The sequence below is a fragment of the Phycodurus eques genome, chromosome 20, assembly GCF_024500275.1.
Source record: "Phycodurus eques isolate BA_2022a chromosome 20, UOR_Pequ_1.1, whole genome shotgun sequence".
NCBI classification, from domain to species: domain Eukaryota; kingdom Metazoa; phylum Chordata; class Actinopteri; order Syngnathiformes; family Syngnathidae; genus Phycodurus; species Phycodurus eques.
Window position 1 is genome coordinate 16243304 of NC_084544.1, and position 25541 is coordinate 16268844.

Genomic DNA, 25541 nt, shown 5'->3' on the forward strand with positions numbered 1-25541 from the left:
AAACACACAGGCCATGACGGCGGCGCACATTACTCAGTTTTCCTTGTGACAACAGTACCTGCTAATTCCAGGACTTTTTGAAGCTCTCCACGGGTGGTCCTTGGCTCTTGGACAACTCTTCTGATTCTTCTTTGCACTCCTCTGTCAGAAACCCTGCGGGGAGCACTTGATCCGAGGCAAATTAATGGTGCTATGATTGGCTTTCCACTTACGTATTATGGCCACAACCGTGCTCAATGGAACGTTCAGAAGCTTAGATATGCGCCTCCAACCATTGCCATCGTTATGTTTTGCAACAATTACTTTGCAATGGACTTGAGACAGCTCTCTGCACTTACCTATCATGAGATGTGTCTCGACTCACACCTTGAAAACGAGACCTTTTGTAGGCAATCAATTCGGACTGAACCAGCTGATATTCATGTGCACTGACAAGGGGCTGTTTGATTGATAGCTTTTAGGTGTTGATTTGGCTTTCCGTGCCTTTTCGCACCTCCCTTTCAGAATCAGAAGCATCTTTATTCTTATTCTACATGTGGTCAATACTTTTGTCCTGCCATTTCAAGTTATTACACATAACTTAATTTCTGATCTTTTTTGTTCTTCTTTCTTTGTATGTATGGATTGCTTGGGTTGTTCCCAACATCTGGTGAAATTTTCACGTCAATAGCACCTTTGGAAATATATTTAGTGAGAAACATGGTGACATGTTAAATACTTATTTCAGCCGCTGTGCATACTGTACATCCATACATCATCCACATATATACAAACTTACACAAACGCACATTGATGGCGATTACAGATACACGATAATTTCCAGCAGCTCAATTTTACATGTGGTCTGTATGAGCCGGGGCAACAGCTTAGTATATAAGCCCCCACCTACAATGCCAGTTCCCAGGTGATAAATCACAGACGACAGAGGGCATTACATGCACAAAGGGCCGCTGCCGCCGCACGTTAAGAGCAATTAATTAGCATGCTGGCACTCATTTATCACTGCAGCAATAAGATGAAAAGTCACGAGTTTATTAAAGCCCCACTTAATTTTCAAGAGCAGTGGCTGAGACACCTCACACACATGCACAGTGTAATTAATGTTAACAAATATGCAGCAAATATGATTTTTAATCAAGTATACATGTACACAAATAAAATCCAAGAATCACTATAGTTAGCTACGCTTCAACCCACTTATAAAGGATTGTAATTATGCTCAGTTAAAAATTACATTTGCAGGTTGCATGGAAATCAGCTATTAGACAATGTATGAGAAATGACAGGTTATGATTGAGCAAAATCAAGCTTGCATCTGCAAAGGCCAATGGAATTGGTTGCTCGCAAAAGCAGCAAACACCGCGCGGGCAATTCTTGGAGCCAAAAGCTTTCTCCACAAAGTGACATTTGGGGGCACAATTTGACACTTATCTGGCGCCTTGAATGAGGAAAAAGTAGCTGTTTTGACAGCCTTGACTGAGGACCACCAGGGACTTGGAGACAAAGCTGGGCTTCTTTCTGAAGACATGCCAGGGCAGCTGTCAACTTCTGGATATGACACATGAGGAAGACTTCTAAATACCCAAATACAATAACATTTGTATTAATCTAATGCAATCACTACGCGCAAGGAATATTTGTGTATATTGCACACGACAAGCTTCTCTCAAACAACTCTGGCCTTCCACTTCAAATCAAGGCACAGACAGTCACACATGCAAGGTTGTTGGAAGTGACGTTTACCTTCATCTAAATACAGTTTGAATACTTTTAGAGTAATCTCTCGCAATATGGCAGTTTGCTTATTGCGGGTATTTTTTTATAGGTCAATGTAGCGCAGTTACTCAGCTACACATCTCTGATACAGTTAGCTTTAGTGGCTATATCGTTTTAGTTCGGCAGCAATGACTCACATAAGGTAACGGGGCTCTTATTCGTAGCGGCTAAAAGAAACCTTACTGACTCTTCTCATCTCAAACAATTGGCAAGTGACACAATTGCTTGAGGATGCAAAGAACATGACCAGAAAGCCAATGTTGAAAACACAATCCAAAGTCAGAAGTTTATGAAATAAATGAACAAGTACCAACCTTAGCCAATGCACACATTCATAACAATAGCGAGATGAACAAATCCAAGAGCGATGTTGACAGTACAGTACTGTAGTTAAAACCATCACCGCAATGAATTGCGGATTCCCGTAACGCTTTTCGCGGACTGCTTTGCCAGGACCGTCAGTGCGAGGAACAGTGCCAATGCTTAAGGCAGGAAATCGCCTGTTCGCACCACGTTCGCATTGGCCGTTGTTTACATCGTTCAAGCAGAGCACACTTTCTTTCTAGTAGGCATGTGCTTATGTAGCGTGTGTAATCCTCGCGATGTGGGTTTACTGTACTTGTATAGATGGGTACTTCATGTGTTACGCCCCTTTTCCATTGCATAAGATCTACTAGTTCTACTACCTGCATCAGCAAGAAATGATGCAAATAAACATGCTGTTGCTGTGCCTGATGGAGTTTTGTACTCCACAGTCTACATTTGGCAGCTGTCCATTTTCTTGCTCCCTCGAGTAAAATTCGTCTCCATATCAAGGCCGACAACCACAAGTTCGAACCACTGCTCCACCCACTTCTTCATGACAATTAAAATGGAATACAGGGCATGTTTAGTTTTTTTTGTTTAATCCAAAAGGCAGCTTAGTGCATAACTGTTGTCATTAGTGACACAAAAAATAAATACAATGATCAAATTTCATCATCAATAAGTTCTCATCTAGCATCAGACTGACATCTACTTCATTCGATTGAGAACTTACTGATGTCCAGCCCTGGCGTCCAACATCACATCACATACTTAGTGGTGCTCAATATGATCAAAGCAACCCAAATTAAAGAGGCGTACTATTATATGAAATAGGCTACAAAAGAAGAACAAGCTCTCAATCTCGTTAGCGGTAGCAGCAGTTGAGCCGTTCAAATCGGGATGCGAGTGAGTTCATCTCAGAGCAATTCTGTATTTCAGATTCTGTCGGTTTCCGTGGTACAGCTGTTCATCCAGTTTGGATCAGTTGATCTTTGCGGGCTGTTGGGGGTGCTCTTGTTCTCTCTCTTCTTCTTCTTCATCCTGAATCAACTGTCATTCTTCAAATGCCTCAATTTCGACTTTGTTTTGTCTCTAGCCAATGGTCATCTGTCCCAAGTTTTTATGCCGGGTGAGGTGGCTGCCCCGGCTCTCACAACCTGTGCAATGCAAAGATAGAAAGAGTCAGGGCAGCACACCTCAAACCCCCAACATAAAAACAATAGCAACTTCAATATTCAAAACCTATTCAATATGACTAGGATACACAACAAATACAGAAACACTACACCTTATATATGTAAGTTTACCTTTTTTTTTATAAAGCTCTAGTTACATCAATGGGTTACCCTAACCCTTATTACACCACTCACAAAAAGTTCGGGATATTCAAATGTGGCTGCAATTTCAGGATGAACCTAAAATTGCTAAACTTGGATCACCTTTACAAGTGAACTCAACTGAACTTTTGAACGCACGTTTTACACAACTCGCTCTTCTTTAACAAGGATCTGGATGGCAAAATTGTTCGATCGATGAATCGACAAATACATTTCCTGGACAACAGCTAACAATTAGCCACTGCGAGGCTTCGAACGGGATTTTCTCAGAGGGAAGTGACCAGCAGGTTGCAACAGAGATACATAGCTACTGGAAGAGTCACAGAAAGGCATCGAAGTGGACGTACTCAAAAATGCATTGGTCGATCCATGAATTAAACAACTGCTGTGAATTTTGTCAATTAGCTCCTTAGTATAGTTTTGTACAAAGCACTGAAACACTGAACAGATAGACATGAGCCCAATATCCCCAACTTTGTGTCAGTCGTGTGTACATTAAATTGGTTATCCACACAGTCATGAACTCATTTATATTACATTTATATTTATATTATTTTGTGCATGCAGAGATCTCATCAGAATGGGGAATATTTGATCAAACATTTTTTTTTTTCATTGCACGAAACTGTCCTTCCCTCATTACCAGGGTTTTCTAACCTCAATTGAGCCAAGGCACCCATTTGACGTAAGAAAATCACACAGCAGCTCACCAAATTAAAAGAAACTACACAACTAAAACAAAACAAAAACTAGGAATGAGTCATTTCTAGATAATTTGATCAATAACGGTAAAGACATGGCCCACTGAATTCCCTTTGGAAAATCAATTAATTTACTCATATGAGTATTTGACGCGACACGGTGGACGATTGGTTAGCACATATGCGCCTCACAGTTCTGAGGACCCGGGTTCAATCCTGTGTGGAGTTTGCATGTTCTCCCCGTGCCTGCGTGGCTTTTCTCCTGCTCCGTTATTATGATTGTACGAAGAGGAGAACGTAACGCGTACTTAGGATCATTTATGCACTTGTCGCACATGCAAACTGTGCAACTTACATGATTTGTAGGAAGCTGTTCATGTCTTTACCGTTACAAAAAAAGTGTATTTCAATGGGCCACCACCATTTACTCTGTCAATAAGGATTGCCTTTACTATGAAACATTTTCAATCATCAATCATTGTGATAAAATGGGACTTAAGCATGGTTGTTTCAGCATGGGAGACATTTACCCATATACAGTGCTGTGAAAAAGTATTGGCCCCCTCCTCAAATTCTTATATTTTTGCATCATTTCCTCGGTTTAAGGTTTAACATCATCAAACAAATGTAAATATCAGACAAATATATCCCAACTGGACTTAAAATGCCGTTTGTAAATGGTGATTTCATTTATTAAGGGGGAAAAAAATATTCAGGTACCTGGCCCTGCGTGAAAAACTAATAACCCCAATTTGTTAAATCATGAATTCATTGTGTCGAATCTCAATTTTTGGATAATTTTCACTGATCGCCTGATTACCTGCAGACCTGTTCCAACAAGAAATCACTTAAACAGATGATGTCCTGACAAAATCAAGCTGGACAAAAGATCTAAAAAAGCTGCAACAAAACCACACGATCTAAAGAAATTCCTGAACAGTTGCGAAATAAAGTCATTGACATTATCAGTCTGGAAAGGGTTACAAACGTCATTTTCTAAAGCTTTAGGATTCCAGCGAACCATAGGAAGAGCCATTATCCTCACATGGAGAAAACACGGGACAGTGGTGAACCTTCCCAGGAGTGGCCGGCTGGAACCACCCCCCTTTCGGCTGGGCATAAAGGCCGGAGCCCCCCTTTGGCGCTGGCTCTCGCTCGCTCGACCACCTTGCCGAACACTGGCTCAGCCAGGAAGCCCCGCCTCTCACCACGAGGTGGCGAGGACACATCAGAACTTTCCCCGCCGCAGGGCACCCTGCCAGCGCCCCGAGCAACCCATTCGTGTGCCTGGGCAGCTTACGGGCAACCTCCGTTGGGAGGGAAACGGGCGGGCATGTCTGCTACCAGGATCACCCGCAGGCTTTGGTCACTCTGCGCTTGGAACTCTTTTTCTTGCTTTTTTTTCTTCCCCTTCTTCCTTTTTCCGTCAAATCCACCTGTTCTCCGTACGGACCGGACTGCCCAAACATTCGGGAGATCGACCAGCCTGCCTGAATCGTGTTCCACGCAACGTAAATCCAATTTGCCGTCTATTCATTTACAGATTGGTGCATATTTGGGTTTCAAATTAAAGAACAGGAACCCCCAAGCTCTATGCATTGTCACCGCGCATGCTCATTCCACCCTCACCTCACAAGTTCAGCCTCCTTCTACCAATGTTCGTCTGTCCTTTGTTGTGCTTTTCTCTGCATTGTTCCCCTGTCGATTCCCCTGTTAGATTTCAGAAAATGCTCTCTAAAAATCCACTACCTGTATCATTTGTGTGTTTGGATTCGACAAAAGACCTCTGGTTATCGAGAACTCTTATCGAATTCCTGGAGCAACCTTCAGATTACAAGTCACAGAGAGTTTTTCGTCACTTTGTCCTAAAAAGAGACGTGGTGCCCCTTTTCGAGATCAAATTATTTGATTTTAACGCTTAAACCTAAAATCACGCTAAACGGAAGCAACCCAGGCGTCGCTTCCGGCTTATTCTTTTCTCCTAAATTTGATCCAAACCAATATACGCTACCCATACATACATACATTGGTCTGATATTTACATGTTTTATACATACATACATTTGTTTGATATTTACGTTTGATGATCTTAAACATTAAAGTGGGGAAACTGCAAAAATATAAGAATTTCAGAAGGGTGACAATAGTTTTTTAAGGCACTGTAAAAACAAAAAAGCTAGATTTAAAAAAAAATATGTTTTTTTTAACCAGTGTATTTATCATTACTGATCAAATTATAGGAAAATGACCCATATATCGGTGGCAGATACAGATGAACAAAGATACTGTACCGTGGCTCCCTTGCTATATGGAGGTTCACCTCGTGCGGATTCAATGCACTGCAGATTTGTTTTTTTTTCATATTCATATCACTCATAATTCTTTGGGATTTTGAGTGTACGGTGTATTTTTTTTGTGGTAAAATCAAAACTTCCTAGCCTAAAACATTAAAAACAAAAACATGTCATTAAAACACATACTACAATGTGTATAATGTAAATAGTGTACAGTAAGTGTGTTACTGTAGGTTTAAGACTTTAAAAGCTGTTTAAAAGTACGGAATACAGAAATGATTTATGAGTATAGTAGAGCATAATAGGAGTGTGGGGAAGATGAAAAGAGTATGGAGAAGTTCATCAAACTTTATAGACATAACATAAAACTTTCAAATATCTATAAATAATCCCACAAATATGCGGTGGCAGATTTCACTGATTGTAGGGGTGATGCGGAACCGAACAGCTGTGATAAATGAGTATATCTGTGATTAATCAATGCTAATGATTTGGGCAAACGAATTTGAAACCGGATCATTTATTTATGTTACAAGTATTATTGTTATTTCCCACGGCACCCTGGTTGGGAATCGCAGTTCGATACAGTTCCACTCGTAAAGTACAATCCATTTGATGATGTCTGCACCTGGAATTGCAAGAAAGACGCAGATCGTGCTATTCGTTATACGTTAATGAAGTGTGCAAATGTATGTGGCAGGTCAATACGGAGGGCCTATGGAAGCGATAAGGTCAGTCCTAGATTTCTGTTGAGCCTAGGCAATGAGCACCTAATGAAGATTGAACTTGAATCATCAGGACAGTGCTTGTGACACATGCATGCGCAGCAAATGTCCAGCCCCATGCCACTTCGAACCCACACGCACTCACATTCTCTCACCTCACAAGATTTTCATTGTCACCCGGTCCTTTACAGGTCGCACACTCAGTCCTTGTGTCGTCTGCTTTGTTTTTTTTGAGCACGGCAGACTGCCGATGTCTGCGCTCCCGTGGCAGTGATTCCTAAGGAAAGATAGATGATAAGAATCAAATGCTGTATGGGCAAATGTTTCTGATCGAAATGTATAAAAAAAAGAAGTGCGGGGCTATACTAACTGAATGCAACGGATTAAACAGGCTATTTACGGTGAAGACGCTGAGGATTGTTCCACTTTCCACATTGAAGTCAGTCAGCGTGATTTTTTTTTTTTTCCCCAAATTGCCCAGCCCTAGCATTAACTATCCGTCGAACTGAGGTTGGTATTTGTGAATTGATTTCATAACATAATAGCATTTCATGACTGCGGCATGTGTTTTAAAACAGCGGCTTTCCGGTCATGTTCTTAGAATCCTGAAGCAATTTGGTGACTTACCAAATGTATGACTTGAGATTAGTCGGTAAGGGTTTCTTTCCCGGTCGACCTTGTGTGAGTCAGTGTTGCCATATTAAAATCATACAGCCGCTAAAGCCAACAGTACTAGAGATCTGCAGGTGAACAACTGCACTATACTGACCTATAAAAAAATAAATAAATCTACGATGCGCTGAATCCGCAGTAAGTAAACTGTGATATCGCGAGGAATTCAAAATGGTTCCCCCCTAAGTTGACCCCCTTGAGCTTGCAAAAGAGTAGGACGTTCACACATTGGCAGGGAGGTACAGCAATGTTCTTCTCAGCAAGGAACCATTGGATGCTCAGGACACTGCGAGGAGGCGCATTGTCATAGCAAAATAGCCACGAGTTGTCCCACCACAACGCTGACCTCCTCTTGCGCACTCAACGAAGCAATTGCCGCAGGATCTGTTTGTAGACATGCTGTTTGATTATCTGGCCCAAATTAAAGGGGGATAACTCCGTTTGTAGTTTGGGTTTGAACTATATCGTTTATGGCATTATTCCTGGAACTTTTCACATGTAACCCAATGCTTAGATGACAATTCAATCACTCATTCCATCAATCTCGACAAAGGAGGTTCTGGCATTCCTTGAAGTGAGTGACAAACCTCAATCTTGTCTTCTCTGTCTTCACAGATGGGGACATTCTTTCTCTTCTGCCCTCTGGTTCTCTGTGAAACAACAAAAACAAAAAAAATATTCAATGAAAACGAGAAACCAATTGAAATCATATAACCTGCACAAATCAACAGATTGTAAAAAAAAAAAACCTTTTCAGGACCGGAAGTAAAAATAAACAACTGCGATAATGTGGTTGCACAAGCTGGTCTTCAGTCAATCAGAAGGTACATGTCGACAACCAACCATTTACACAAATTGATTGATACCTACGGATAGACTTAACCTAGCATACATGCCAGAATCAGAATCATCTTTATTTGCCAACTAACAATGTCTCGTGAATATTGTGGAAAATCTTCCCCAAATATTTTCATAAAGTCAATTGAGCGCATGATATATAGGTGTACATTGTACAAAAAATAAAATCACACTGTATAGTCGTATACAGGTACCTAAGGGTGGTGAAAAAGGTGTACGCTTACATTCCAATATGATATGCAATGTCTAATGTTACACATTTATATATATTACGGTAATGTGCGCCGCCAATCTGAGATTCCTGACCTGCTCGGGGCAGTTTGCCATGTCACCATTGTCAGCGTAGCATATTTGTTGCTCCTGCACTAAACAGCAGAAACTGCTACTCATGAGTTGAACTTCAACTAAGATAGAAAATGAAAAGTAATCGCTGCCGAAGACGTGGGAAACCGAGAAGCAGCGCGGCGGTTCAAAGTGGGTGAATCGAATGTGAGATTGTGGAGGAAAACGAAGGAGAAAATCATCCAGCAAAAAGCACATGCAAGAGCTTTGGGACGTGGGAAAGAGAGATGGAAGAAGAGCTGCTACAGATTGTAGCCGAACGGACGGCGAGTGGCTGCGCTATCAGCACTGCCGAACTTCGTCTCAAAGCTCTGACAATATTGAGGAATAGAGGTAACCAAGACTTCAGGGCATCCGCGAACTGGTGCTACTTATTTATGAGGAGCCACAAGCCGATGATGGGGATAAATTGACGAAATACCAGCAGTTCATCATTCGGCTGAGAAAGCAGCGAGAGTAGGAAACTGGGTGCATAGCAAATGCCGATCAAACACCCCTCACCTTTGATTTGCCAAGCACTCACACAATTGATCAGAAAGGTGGAAAAACTGAGGATAAAGTCTACTGGGAACGAAACACCCCACTTTACTGTAATGCTGGGCGCGTATGGAGATGCTACTAAGATGAAGCCATACATAATCTTTAAACGAAAAACTCTTCCCAAGAACTGCCAGTGGCCAAAGGGCGTCATAGTGAGATGCCACCCAAAAGGGTGGATGGCTGAGGCGCTTACTAAGGACTGGATTACGTCGGTCTGGTGTAACCACAAGCAACTCTCTCGGAAATGCTGGTGCTGGATGCCTTTTGGTGACATTGCATGCCAGACATCAAACAAATCCGAAAATAAAATAAAACGGACTTGGTGATCATTCCTGGTGGCATGACTGCGCAGTTGTAGGTAATGGACGTATCGTGCAATTGCCCTTTTAAGAAGCACATGCGGAAGAAATGGAATGAGTGGATGACTTCGGGGACTCATACAGTCACTGCAGGTGGCAATGTAAGGAAACCCGAACTGGTACAAATAACAGCATGGATAAAAGATGCATTGGATGCGGTTTCCCCTCACATAATTTCAAGGGGTTTCAAAAAATGTTGCCTCACAAACGCCATGGATGACACAGAGGATGACATGCTGCGGGAGGAGGATGAGACCGCTGTTCATGATGCAATGCAGGAGGCACCGGAGCAAGAGAAACTGGACCAAGTCGTCAATGATGAGTTCTACAGCGATGAGTCAAATGTGGCTGCGATGGATCTTCTTTTTCAGAGTGGAGATGAGTCAGATGCTTCTTTTCAAGGCTTTGCCGAGGACGTGTGATGCAGTGGATAGACTGCACTATGCACAAAAGTTTCATGCATAAACTTTTTCTTGCACAAAGGCTTCTTATGTTAAACAGTGTAATAAAGTAAAAAAAAAAAATAAAAAAAAAATTTATATATATATGGTTAGCGCATCTCCCTCACAGTTCTGGGGGCCGGGGTTCAAATCCCACCCCCGCCTGTGTGGAGTTTGCATGTTCTCCCCGTGCCTGCGTGGGTTTTCTCCGGGCACTCCGGTTTCCTCCCACATCCCAAAAACATGCATGGTAGGTTAATTGACAACTCTAAATTGTCCGTAGGTGTGAATGTGAGTGCGAATGGTTGTTTGTTTAAGTGTGCCATGCGATTGGCTGGCAACCAGTTCAGGGTGGACCCCGTCTCCTGCCCGATGATAGCTGGGATAGGCTCCAGCACACCCGCGACCCTAGTCAGAATTGGAATAAGAATCACCTTTATTTGCCAAGTATGTCCAAAAAACACACAAGGAGTTTGTCTCCGGTCGTTGGAGCCGCTCGAGTACGACAACAGACAGTCAATTGACAGAGAACACTTTGGAGACAGAAAGACATTGAGGAGAAGCGGCTATATATCTATATCTATATATATATATATATATAGATATATATATATATATATATATATATATATATATATATATATATATATATATCTATATATATATATAGATAGATAGATATATAGATATACACACACACACACACACACATGGTGAGTTGAATGACTTACAGTCCAAAAACAGTGACGCCAAGTCCGGGCTGCAGTGTGATGTCGATACACCATTTTTCGCTGATATAGAAGCATTTCTCGCTCCCTTTTGTTTTCCCCGATAACTCCATGACCCTGTCTGCCTGGTGTAGTCGGAAGCCCGGAAGCATTATGGCGCCATTGAGGACCCGTCCACAAAGTCATGTCTGCGTGAAGCAATGGGCGGAAGAACGTCCAAAGTCCTGATTGGGCTTTGTGAGAAGATGAAGCTCGTCCATTTTGTTGGGTAGGGAGCGTAGATTTGCTACGTCAATCGATGGGAGCGGCATTCAGAATCCTCTCTTACAGAGCTTGACCTGCACTCCAGCTCATTTCCCTCTGTGGCGTTGCCTTCGCCTCCATGCGCCGTAGACCGCGGCGGTCCCTTCGATGAGTAACTCAGAGAAAAACTGAGCGGATTTGTGAAAGTTGGTAAAAAAAAAGTTTGGGGTAGACTCCCCAATGTTTAGCAAGTCTTCCCTTGTCTAAGTGAGTCGCATAATGTGTCCAAATATGAACGAAAAACAAAACAGACAGTACTAGAGAGCACGTAACCGAGACGACCACGTGGTTAGGTGCCATCCGAGCCCAATTATTTGTTGTTTTGGCATTGGTATTGTCACAGACATGCTCTCGGCCGAAACGGCATCGCTGTCGCCACTCCCCCGCCAAGGTAGACGACCACGGGGATGCCAGATTTTACTTCACACACAGACGCTAAATGAATTACAAGCCAGTAGCATCAAAGCCGAGACACAGACATCGCACCTGGACGTTACATTAATTAAGTTCCAGCCTGGAGAGCCTCAACAACAAAGACTTCTCTTTCCCGCTGCCTGTAAAGACATTTGCCCATCCGGGCTGGGAGTTTGGACAGAGCACGAGCCACACCCACATGTAACGGAAAGCCATTGCAACCCCGGATTAACTAATTACAACCTTCACTGGACTTGAATGTGATATACTATTTTAAGAACTTTACATGAACGCCACTAGTGATTGTATTTCTGCAAAATTGAATGTCTGATGTAAAATCTGTTTGTCAACTGAACCGGATGAAATGTTTCACCCTAACCCAACATGAATGCCACATTGCAAATATTAATGTTCCCAACAATCACATCCACTTGAAACATTGGATTAATGAGGAAGGGCGCGTGACAAGGCAAAGCGGAACAATGGTCTCGTTACCTTAAATCCATTAATTAATATTTTATTCCACTGGTTTTAAACAACAAATTATACTAAAATGAAATCCCATGCTCACTACCAACCTCACATCACAAGTCAGTTTCCTTTGCCAATGTTCGTCTGACCTTTGTTTGTTTTTTTTCTGTATTGTTTCCCTGTAGATTCCCCATGTTAGATCCTTAAATTTTCCATGAAATTCACTACCTGCATTGTTGTTTGTATTTGGGTTCGAGGAAAAAAAACTCTGGTCGTCTAGAACTCATCTAATTCATCTAGCAACCTTCAAATTACGAGACTGAGGATAGAAGGTTTGTCGTCATTTTGTCCTGAGGTTTTATACATCTAAAAGGTGATATATATATATAGATTTACTAGATAAAATAGGTTAATCTATTACGCTGTAATTTAAAATTACGCTAAACCGGAGGTAACGCAGGTGTCACTTGCAGTTTATTCTTTTCTCCTAAATTAATGATTTTTTTATTCAACTAATATATGCTACAGTATCTTGTATTTTAAAGGTATATTCATTCATTAATTCATCTTCCGTTCCGCTTATCCTCACTATTTTGAATGAATATTACTAATACCAGGGTAGCATATACTGTATACTCGGTTTTTGGATGCATGGGAAAAAACCTACAGGAAAAGAAATCCTGAAAATGATGTCTCATTTATTCCAAAATGGTGTCTTGTTGAAGTGCAGTACTTCACTGGACACACCTCATATCCAGCATGTAGCTGATTGAACTGTTCGTATAACAATACGTAAAGGTGACTTAAAGGGGTGGTAAACTATTCTTTTGGGTTTTTATGTTTATTAATTTGTCAAAACCATGGTCTTCGTGATGTGTAATGTTGCTCGTCATTTTTGTTTTGTTCTAAGACACCAATCACAATCTCTTTATAGATATACTATATATGGGGCAAAACTCACCCAATTGTTTTCTTTGTACAGTCGGTATGCAAAGAATAAACAACAAATCTTCACGTGCTTGTGGAGCTGCTGGAAAATATATTTTTTTAAATCAATAATAGCAACATTATCATTAACAGACGGTGAAAACAATCCCAGATGTTGCATATGTGGCTCAAGCACACATGCCAGATGGAGTACTTAACGTCAAGACGCTGCCCAACTGCTCCTTCACTAATATGTCTATTTTATATATGGTAGTTTACACATTGGGTGCCTATTTAAGTCATAACGCAGGCTCGTCAAAGCTGACAGATGTTTAGGCACACAGCCGATCGAAGCTCTGCTGAGGTGAGGCTCTTAAAACTGCAGGTATTTTAGAAATCGGAGGCGAAATCAATATTTTATTTCAGTACTTCAGTGCATATTTAGTAAGTATGGATCATTTCACAGCGGATCAAATGAATTACCAGTTACCAGATAATATTTTTACTCAACATTCACTGCTGATTCATGACATATTCATAGGGAATCTTTTGTTGCTAACGTCAATTAGGGTTGGAGTTAGAAGCAAGTCATGTCTCGTGAACAGCAACTTTTTTCAGTGTGCAGTCAACATCTTGAGCCCACATATATAGAAAAGACAAACATCTGTCATTGAGTATTTTTTGCCATTTAGTTGGATTGTTTTCTTTCCTTCCTCTTTATGAGAGGAGTAAGTGTCAACGTTATATTGAAAATTTGAGCATTTAATGGGCCTGACAAAAAAACGAAAACTAGGAAGGCCGACTTCCTGTGTGCGCAGGGATAACGAAGCTAACAATGGGCTGTTGACATGATGGTTTAAACCCAAACTTGTTAGAAAATTTTTTTCTTTATCGCTGGCTGGCATCTTTGGTTAAAATTAAAATACATGTATATAATTTGTTTATATGCATATGAGAGATGATATATGCAAACACGAACAAAGCCTCAACATGGGATATGGTCATCTTTGGTAAGTGTTGACCGAACCGGAATGAAGAGCTACGTCCTCTTTTGCCGAATGCGGAAGCCAGTTGCAAATAACCCCTATTATATATAATGCCTGGAAAAAAAGTATTTATATGCCTTAAAACTTTTTCACATTTATCCACCTTACCATTCCATAAACTTGAATGTTTTTGAGATTTTATTGTGATTGACCAAAACAAAGTCGCACATAATTGTCAGGTGGAAATGAAATGATACATTGTTTTCAAAGATTTAAGCAAATAAAAATCTGACAAATGTCATGTGTGCATTGAGCCCCCCCTCCCCCATTACTTTGTCCAGTCACCTTTCATTTTGGGTATGTCTCTACCAGCTTTGCACATCTAGACACGAAAATCTTTGCCCATTCTCATTGCAACAAAGCTCAAACTCAGCAAGATTGGATGGAGAGCGTCTGTGAACAGCAATTTCCAAGTCTTGCCACAGATGCTCAATGGGACATACAGTAGGTCTGGACTTCGACTGGGCCATTCTAACATATGAATATTGTTTGATCTGAACCATTCTATTGTAGCTCTGGCTTTAAGTTGAGGCTCATTGTCTTGCTGGAAGATGAATCTTATTTCCGTTTTTTTTTTTGTCTTTTGCAGTCTCCAACAGGTTTACTTCTGGGATTGCCCTCTATTTAGCTCCATCCATCTTTCCATCAGTTCTGACCAGCTTCCCTATCTTTGCTGAATAAAAGCGTCCCCACATTTTGCCACCACCATGTTCGAGTCCTTCCGTGGACTCAGGGCCCACTGAATTTCAACGGAAACGAAGGGACAGAACGACTCTGCGGCTCGTGAAAGCGTGTGCTGTGTATCTCTCCTCTCTCACACTGCTTGCAGGCAGAGGAGCAGCAAATGCGCGATAGAAGTATTTGTTTGACAGCTGGAGGCGGGATTTTCAGAGCACCCAGAGACACGCCCACAGCGTCTGGAAGCTCACAGAATCTCTCAATTCTTGACCATTTTGAAGCCTGATTTCACATACTTTGTGATGTTATCGTTTTATTCATTGACCGGCTTTTCTGTTGGTGTGTCGAATTTCCAAAACATTTTTTTGGGCCTGTTTTGTGTCACTTTCAGGACTGGTGGGACAAAATCAACCTTCACAAGTGATGAAAAGGCTAAAGCTTCAAGAAAGAGCGGATGATCCTCGACATATAAGCTTGTGTGTGAAAATCCTTTATCCCTCAAGGAGACATTTCCATTACACTTTGGATTTTTTTTGGATGGCTTTTCATGCCCACACGTAATAAGGGAGAGAGTCACTGATGGTGCGCACAGGAGTAGTTACCGGAGCAAATGGTGGGTTCAATGCCATGCTGAAGGGCACCTTTGTGGGACTCTGGATGCAATTCGGCATCTCTACAAGAACCAGTCCTGCTTCCAAATGCCTTTGTCAGTTAGGGTCCAATGTTTTTGTCTCTTTATTTTGTCTCCATGTCAAGTGTTAAACTCATATCTCCCAGTCCACAAGCCTCATCCAAAACAATGCAGAGCATGTTGAAGTTGCTGAGACGTGTTGTTCCTTTTTTTTTTTTTATTTGTAACTGAGACCAACAACAACAATACTGACTACAGAGAGTGTTCCAGAGCAACAAGAGCAAAGTCCCCTCAAGTCCCAGAGGAGTGTGAGAAGGTCAAATATTGACAGTGGGGAAAAAACAAAAGGGAGGTGAAAGACTACCCCGCCACTGCAACAAAGCTGTCAGATACAAATCTTGAATGTCTCTTGAGGGCGGGTGTCAGAAGCTCTATAGCACTGAATAAAGCATTGTCGGCTCAGATAAGTAGGATCCAGCTAGGGCACAGGTGTCAAAGTGGTGGACCGGGGGAAACAAATACGGCCCGCCACATCGTATTATGTGGCCCTGCGAAAGCAGATCAAAATTACTAATTACAGTCGTAGCGGCCCTCCGAGGGAAGTCATAACTAGAGAGCGCGTAACCGATTGGTCATTGCACTGGACTATTGCAATATCAGTCTTTCGAACTGCTCTAAGTGCTAGAGGACTGGATCTTTTTGCACAATTGTCAAAAAAAATAATAATGCACCGACATTACCAGATAACTAGCAACCCTTTATTGCTCAGTGACTGTTTTTGTCAATGTCTTTATGTCTCAAATGTGTTCTCTGTCAATTGTTCTCTGTCTGTTGTCGTACTAGAGCGGCTCCAACGACCGGAGACAAATTCCTTGTGTGTTTTTCGGACATACTTGGCAGATAAAGATGATTCTGATTCTGATAACTACTGATGTGGCCCGTGACAAAAATGAGTTTGACACCCCTGAGCTAGGGTGTCAGTACATAAAAAACGGAGCAGAATATCCAATACACAGACCAAAAATTTGCTTTTTGTTTTAAACACTACATAAGTCAGACAATATACTAGGGGTGCCCTGATCCGATCTTTGAGATCAGAAATCGGCCCAATGTCAGAAAAGAGTATCGGATCGGACTAGATCTAAAAGGTTCGGAGAATCTGGAGAAATCACTGCATGTAAGCGGTAAGGCCAAAAACCAACATTGAATTACTACGCTTAAACAACAATCCATTCCATGCTTTGCTCCAGCACTTTTATCCAGCAGATCCCACGCGATCAGAAACACAGGTTGCTAAGGTGCTAACATAGTAGGAAAGAGTAAGAGTGAATGTTGCTTGCTTGAAGTCGATCTACATTCCAGACAAAGTTCACTGTAAAACTAAACTCTCATAAAATAATTATACCCATTAAAAGTTCAAATACACCGAAGCCACCACAGACTTTTCTTCATTTTTGTTCATAAAAATTGCTAGCTCAAAGCGAACACACAATACACACCATTTACGAGTTCATGAAAATTAGCCTTGGCACATAAACGCGCGGCACAGTGACCGACTGGTTAGAGCGTCTGCCTCACAGTTCTGAGGACCGGGGTTCACAATCCCGGCCCTGCCTGTGTGGAGTTTGCATGTTCTCCCCATGCTTGCGTGGGTTTTCTACGGGCACTCCGGTTTCCTCCCACATCCCAAAAACATGCATGCTAGGTTCATTGAAGACTCTAAATTGCCCGTAGGTGTGAATGCAAGTGCGAATGGTTGTTTATTTATGTGTGCATCAAAAAGTTCAAGTGTATTGCCGCCCATGTGGAAAAAGCAAATGCTGTTCCCACCATATACTGACAGTAAAAAAAAATAAAAAAAATAAAAACAAATGAATTGAACTTTGTTATTTTGCACTTTAAAAGTATTATTTATTGAGATTATTTGTTAAAAAATATTAAAATGTAGAATATGCCTAAGTGAAGCAGTGGTTATGTTGCAATTTAAATATACATTTTTGTTTTTGGTTTATTGAAGTTATTTTTCAGGATTTCCTCAATTTTTATTTATTTCATTCAATTGTAGTGTATTCTTATTTTATAAATTACTTTATGTCACCCATTCCCACCCATGTATGATTACTGCTGATATCGGAGGGGACCTATATCAGCATCGGCCAAAATTCAAGGATGAATTATCGGTATTGGATTGGAAGTGACAAAGGACGTTCCTACAATAGACTCTATATTTGCACGAACATTATCACAAATTAATTTCTTAATCATATTATTTTATCTCTCAAGTGAGAAAACTCTTGATTGTAGTTGGTGGAAGTTACTAAAAAGTAATAGAGCGCTCAAAAAAAACCACTGAAACTTATGTGTGGCATCAGCAACTGATGAGACAAAGATTAAGATTCATGAGAGTGACGGACAGGCTATAGTTTGGTGTAATATCATTGTTTCTGCTTGAATGGCGTCATCTGGAACGATTCTTCGCTTATGATGTAGTACATGATGGCAACAGTAAACTGATCCCAGAAGTTCTGAACTTCGACATTTTGTCGGCTAGTTAAAGATGCAACCAAACGAGAGGTGCAAGAATGAATCAATAAAAATTGATAATCAATAGTGTCGGCACGATTTGTCGTGTCGTGCGTTATTACGTCACCCGCTCCGTTGCTGCGTTGCACACACAGAGCAGCGGACCCAGAGGCTGTTCTCATCGTGCATGACCTATTTGTGTCTCTAAACCAGTGAATATGCTGAATTTGGATGATGTCAGCGCTGCGCATTAATGATTGGATCGTGAATAACCAATCACAATTAAGTCGTGATGCTTTCAATATGCGCAGTGACTGTCCATACTCCAGAAGTCAAGGGAAATGTTAAGTGCTCATTTTCCTTCGAAACTACAACCCCGATTCCAATGAAGTTGGGACGTTGTGTTAAACATAAATAAAAACAGAATACAATGATTTGCAAATCATGTTCAACCTATATTTAATTAAATACACTACAAAGACAAGATATTTAATGTTCAAACTGATAAAAACTGATTGGCACTAGCTGTTTGCTGTTTTCATCCTCATTCATTTCCTCCTCTCCCTCATCTGCCATTCTTTCTACACCCGCTGCTGCTGAGATTCTCACTGTAGGCCTATGGGCCGGCTCTAGCCAATAGGAGACCAGTATTTAGGGGGGTTCATGGCGATGTGCATTTGAGGTCGCATCTGATTGGTCAAACTCAGTTAAACGCCACACACGTGCAACAAAGCATACAATACCGAATTTTTTCAGAATAAATTAATGAATTGCATGTCTTTGCGATACACATATTGCATGTGTCATTATCGTGATGACAATATATTTTTTATTTATTGTGCAAATGACAATGTTCAAAGCCATTTTGAAAATATATCATGTAATTAACTTTAAACTTTATATATATATATATATATATATATATATATATATATATATATATATATATATATATAAATATATCATGCAATTAACTTTGGGGAAGTTGTGTATGCCACCAAGTGGACATCAGTGGAAACGCAGTGTTGCACAGTATATAAATAAACAAAACAAAAAATCAGCTAAGACGACCCCAAAAATTGGTCGACGCAAAAATGTCTGCCTTGAAGCAATACAAATTATGATTGAAGGCATAGTTGAATGTAGTTGCACCACCAGGAACCAATTTGCGCCTGTTTGGTTACTGCTACGGGAGCTGGCATATATAGTCTTCATAACTATGGTTGGGAACTCGGGACCCTTGGATGTCCAAGCTTCGGAATAACTTTAAACCAAAAAGGAGGAAAATGAAGTGGTTGCACTGACTGCAAACGTGGAAGTGGCCTCACATGGCAGCTTGGGAAAGCACATTTTACACGCTGGCTGGACGAACTTTGTTGTGTACTAAGGTAACGTGTTGTTGTTGTTGTTGTTTTAAAACTTCCTAACCAATGTAATATACCCTACGATTACTAGTTAGAACTTACTGTAACCCTACCATCGCTAGTTAGAACGTACTGTTATCTCATGTTTGCCTGCAGAGAATGACACACATAAGATATGTACAGATAATAAGACAATACAGTACTTCATTTAAACTCATTTTGCACAACGCATTTATATCATACACTTAGTACCCACGTATGCAGTTAAAGGATCGAAGGCCATCCCTCATAAATGAGGGATAAATGTGGTTTAACTTATTACGACTTCAGTGGTTGCTTTCATTTTCTACTGGTGACAGTTAATTGAGAGATGTGAGATCTGTGAGGTACATCTGCAATGCAACTATTGTTACGGCTCCTTATTTGTCAATAAAATGAAGGCGGTGTTTTAAAGAGTGTTTCGTTTTTGACAGTCGTACTGATTGATACCGAGTTCTGCTTATACTTCAATGACAATTCATTGTTAAGTCACTGCCTCTCCAGTTATTTTACAAGGGTGACAGTTTTGACAGCCATATAGAAGTTCAGCCAGCATCGTGGAACGGGCTGTGGTCAAACTTTGAGGGGCTGTATAACTGTATTACGAAAATGATCTGTAAAAAGAGCACCTTCAATTTTATTTTTCAACAGTTAACATTTTTTGGTTTGTAAAGAGTACACACCGTGCCTCGAACTTGAGGTCGTTTGGGCTCTGGAGACATCTCTTGCGGGATGAATTTGATTGGCCCTTTGATCTGCCTCCTGGACCTCTTGGTACCGTCGGGTAGCGTCTCCATAGCAATGTCAGCTTCATCGCTGCTTGCCTGGTCACACTCTGAGCATTGCCTGGGAACAAGAAGTTTATTTCATAGAATAGAACTGATTAGAATATCAGATTGCATTAGCCATTTAAAAAAAAAAAAAAAAAAAGGAAACAGCCTTTTAAAGCATGTTTCAGTCAAATGGCTGAATAAACGTTAAAGGGGACACATTATGGATAATTGACTTTTTAATGCTTTGTAGTGGGGTCCCTGGGGTACCGGACTGAAAATAAAAAAACAACCAAGTAAATCTTTTGCTGCTTGCTTATTTCTGAAAATTTGGTACCAGTCTTCTCGAGAGGGGTTGGACTCTTTGCCCCTCGGCTCCATACCTGTACGTTGGGGTTCACTCCAGTAGACGAAAGGGTAACCTCCCTCCGCTGTCGGGTGGGGGGATGGGTCCTGAATGTTGTTTGTGCTGATGCACCAAACAGCATCTCAGAATACCCACCCTTTTTGGAGTCCTTGGAGGGTGTGCTGGAGATTGCTCCCGCTGGGGACTCCCTCATTCTGCTGGGGGCCTTCAACGCTCACGTGGGCAATGACAGTGAGACTTAGAATGTCGGGGCTTTCCTGCTTCCGCAGCTCCCCCCCGCGACCCGACGTCAGATAAGTGGCAGTAAATAGATGGCGAGATGGATAATCAAACGCAAATGCTGGCAAATGTATATTGGTGGTTTTGAAATCTTTTCAATGACCTCTTACACCACTCTCATGTCAATATCATAATCAGTTGACTTTTTGCAATTAAATTTTTTAACACTGTCAATTATTTATTTCTCATCCACTGCACTGAGAAACATCAAGATTGATTTCTATAAAATCATCCATATTTTCCCCAACTGTCAGAGCTACGAGGTGGGCGGAGGTTTCTGTAAGATTGGGAAATTGTAAGCCACCTCAGTCTTACTACAAATGACATTATCTTTGGCAATTACTGTTCTGATTGGCTTAGATGTTTTGCCTCTCATGCAAGTGGGTTTCATCCTTTTAGGCACATAGGCTAGATAGGACAGCTCAAGAGTGTTGGTGTGGAAACCCATTTATTTATCCTCGAAGTTCGAAGTACATCCCAACCACGAATGGTGTCACTGATTTGACATGCAAAATGACAGTTATTATGATACACTGGAGAGGCCTAACCCTAACCCACTCAAAGTCCTTTGGTTGGAATCACACTTTTTTAATATTTCATTCAGTTGAAACGAAGGTTGTGGAGACACCTGAAAAACAAAAGTGGCTGTTTCTTGCTTTGTTATTTTTTTTAAAGGCTATATTATTGCATCTCTTCTGAAAGGACAGCATTGTATGTGGAGGGGCGGTGGATATATATATATATATATATATAGATATATATATATATATATATATATATATATATATATATATACACACACACACACATATATACACACACATATATACATATATATACACACACACACATATATATATGTATATATACATATACAGGCGGCACGGTGGACGACTGGTTAGAGAGTCTGCCTCACAGTTCTGAGGAGCAGGGTTCAATCCCCGGCCCCGCCTGTGTGGAGTTCGCATGTTCTCCCCGTGCCTGCGTGGGCTTTCTCCGGGCACTCCGGTTTCCTCCCACATCCCAAAAACATGCATTAATTGGAGACTCTAAATTGCCCGTAGGTATGAATGTGAGTGCGGATGGTTGTTTGTTTGTATGTGCCCTGAGATTGGCTGGCAACCAGTTCAGGATGTACCCCGCCTCCTGCCCGATGACAGCTGGGATAGGCTCCAGCATGCCCGCGACCCTTGTGAGGAGAAGCGGCTCAGATAATGGATGGAGAGAGAGATACACACACACACACACACACACACACACACACACACACACACACACACACACACCCACCCACACACATTTATATATTCAGAGTGCTATTTCTCTTTCAGATGCAGGAGTCTTGACCCCGAACAGTTAGCCCGGCTGTGTTGTGACGTGTCAGCTCAGTGGTTGCATGGTTGCCACGGTACATACATGTTGGTTTTCCCGATATATACATTGCCTTATCTTACAAAAACAACAACACAGATCTTACATTTCCCAAACGAATGTGGGAAAATGTGTCATGATTTGAGAATAATGCCGGTATTTATGTAATACTTTGTACAAAAGCCTTTGTTTGCAATGACAGGTTCAAGACGCCACCTGTATGGAGAAACTAGTTCCATGCAGTGTTCTGGTGTGATTTTGGCCTATTCCTCCACACAAGCAGTCTTCAAATCTTGAAAGTTCCATGGGCTTCTTTAATGGACCGTGAGTTTCAGTTCTTTCCATAGATTTCCTATTGGATTCAAGTCAGTTGATTGGCTGGGCCATTCTAGCATCTTTATTTTTCTTTGAAACCAATTGAGAGGTTCCTTGGCAGAATGTTTTGGATCATTATCCTGCTGAAATGTCCACCCTGATTTCATTTTCATCATCCTCGTAGATGGCAGCAGATTTCTGTCAAAAATGTACATTTGACCATTCGTCCTTCCTTCAATAATGCAGTTACCAGTACCATTTGCTGAAAAGCTGAACCTGCTGATATTCATGTGCACTGACAAGAGGCTTGACTTCTGTTTGATTATTGATTTGAGCTATTATCCATGCCTTTTTGCACCTCCCTTTCTTCATGTGTTCAATACTTTTTCCCTGTGTCATTTCACATTTTTACACATAATTTCTGATCTTATTTGTTCTACTTTTTTTGATTGTATGGATGACTTGGGTTGTTCCCAACATCTGGTTAAAATTTTATGTCAATAGCACCTTTGGTAATATATTTAGTGAGAAAAATGGTGACATTTTAAATACTTATTTCAGCCGCTGTATATATATATATATAATTAATTAATATAATTAATTCTATAATATAATTTATATATATATATATATATATATATATATATACATACATATATATATATATACCTACACTGTAGTGTAGTGCTGCCATGGCAGCAATGCGCCAGAGGAACTTTTTGTCCGAGGAACTAATGTCCCTGTTTGAAAGGGTCACTTATTTGCTTTGGAGGCTGTTCTCTTCAGTCTCCTCTTTAGCATGTAAAATGCATGCTCTTTATTGACCTTTCACCACCTTTCCATTATGCTGCATCTCCCAATCAGTTTGGTTGTATCTTTCTTTACGGTAGGAGACAAACTGTTGCTGTTGATTTCTGAGTTCAGTTTTCTCTTGCCTGTCCCAGAAGAGGCCATACAAGCACACGCCATTCCCTCCAACGAGTTTCACAGATGAGTTTGTATGTTTGGGATTATGGGTGGGAATTGATCATATTTTATTAAGATCAATGTCGTTTTCGATTCTGCTTATCGATCCAATTCCTTAACAATTCTCTTTACGATTCCTAAGTAGTTTTATGGGGGGGGGGACGTACTTCTCCACAGTTTTCAACACAATAGGCAACCATTTTATTTCTTTCAAATTATGTCTGCATTAGACTTTAGAGCACATAACAAAAGCAGGCTCCGACGTTAAGCCTTTTTGAGTGGTGGCCCGAAAGTCAAGTTGTGGTGGCCCTGTCAGAACCTGTACTGGGCCCGTATACATTGCCGTGAGAAGGTTTTGGCCCCCCTATCAAATTCTGATTTTTTTTTGCAAAGTTTTCCCACTTTAAGATCATCAAGCAAATGTAAATGTCGGACAAATATAATCCAAGCGATCTTAAAATCATGTGTTTAATTGATTTCATTGATTCAGGAAAAAACAATATTCAAAGTTACCTGGCCCTGTGTGAAAAAGTAATAGCCCCCTAAACCTAATAACTGGTTTTGCCATCCTCAGCAGCAACAACTGAAATCAAGCGTTTTCTATAACTGGCAATGAGTCTGTCACATCTCTGTGAAGATATTTTGGCCCATTCTTGTTTGCAGAATTAACTACTTTTTCACACAGGGCCAGGTAACGGCATTTTTTCCCCCTTACTAAATGAAATTACCACTTAAAAACATTTTAAGTGGTAATTTCTGTGGAGACGTTCGTGACTTATTTACACAAGGGGAAACTTGCTTAACATGAGGGAGTCTACTCCGGACCTTCACAAATCTGCTGAGTTCTTTCTATGAATTCCTCACTGGTGGAGCGAGTGCAATCCATGGCGCATGGAGGAGCCGAAAGCGACGCCACAGAGGGAAGCGAGCCGGAGTGCAGGTTAAGCTCCATAAGAGAGGATTCCGAATGCCGCTCACGTCGATTCACCTCGCAAATCTACGCTCTCCACCAACAAAATGGAGGACTTTCATCTTTTCACAAAGACCAGCAAAGACTTCGGAAGTTCCGCCGCTCTGTGTTTCACGGAGAAATAGCTATGTGAACACATCCCCGATGGCAGCATAATGCTTCCCGGCTTCCAATTTCACCAAGCGGACCGCGTCACGGAGCTATCGGGGAAAACAAAAGGCGGTGGAATATGCTTCTGTATCAATGAAAAATTGTGTATTGACGTCAACGACCTCAACACACACTGCAGTCCGGACTCGGAAAAAAAAAACACCTAGATTGACCCCTCATTATTCTTGGAGAGTTTAACAAAGCACAACTCAACCATGAACTCCCTAAATACACACAGCACATTGACTGTCCCACCAGGGAAAACAACATTCTAGACCACTGCTACACCACGCTAACTGACGTATCCCCCGTGCAGCGTTGGGCTCGTCTGATCACTGTTTAATTCACCTAATACCTACATACGGGCACAAACTTAATTGTGCAAAGTCTACGGTGAAAACAGTGAAGAAGTGGACCGATGAAGCAAAGCTGGAACTTCCAAGACTGTTTGGACTCCACAGATTGGAGTGTCTGAAACTTCAACTGCCGCCCTGGATGAATATACGGACTGTGTCACATCCTAAATCAGTTTCATTGAAAATGTATGTCTACCAACAAAGACATTTCGCACCTTGAATTTTGCACATTCAATAACAACAAGGTGTGGTCCACTGCCAAACTTCAGCAACTTCGCCAGGCTAAAGAGGACACCTATCAAAGTGGGGATAGAGCCCTGTACAATCGCGCTAGTAACCAGGTGACAAAATAAATTCAAATCACAAAGACAAATTATACAAAAACGATGGAAAAACAGTTTACTGCTAATGACTCTAAATCAGTCCGGCGTGGATTACAATCGCTTACGAACTACAAGTAACCATACCCCCAAGCAGAGAACAATAAAGGACGAGCTAACGACTTGAATATCTTCTACTGCAG

The 25541-nt window shown here is 41.1% G+C and overlaps 1 protein-coding gene across 4 annotated transcripts in view; it reads right to left on the reverse strand.

Annotated features, from left to right (window-relative positions):
• phf14 (PHD finger protein 14) overlaps positions 1-25541 on the reverse strand; it is a 159311-nt gene that overhangs the window by 69636 nt on the left and 64134 nt on the right. For 3 of the 4 annotated variants that reach the window (XM_061664634.1, XM_061664633.1, XM_061664635.1), the window contains 3 exons: positions 20158-20320; positions 8399-8461; positions 7295-7416 (listed from right to left, as the gene is read on the reverse strand). In XM_061664634.1, coding sequence (XP_061520618.1) covers positions 7295-7416; positions 8399-8461; positions 20158-20320 — 348 coding nt within the window. Of the gene's footprint in view, positions 1-729; positions 3240-7294; positions 7417-8398; positions 8462-20157; positions 20321-25541 lie in introns of those variants that run through there. The other variant, XM_061664636.1, reaches the window with a different exon arrangement.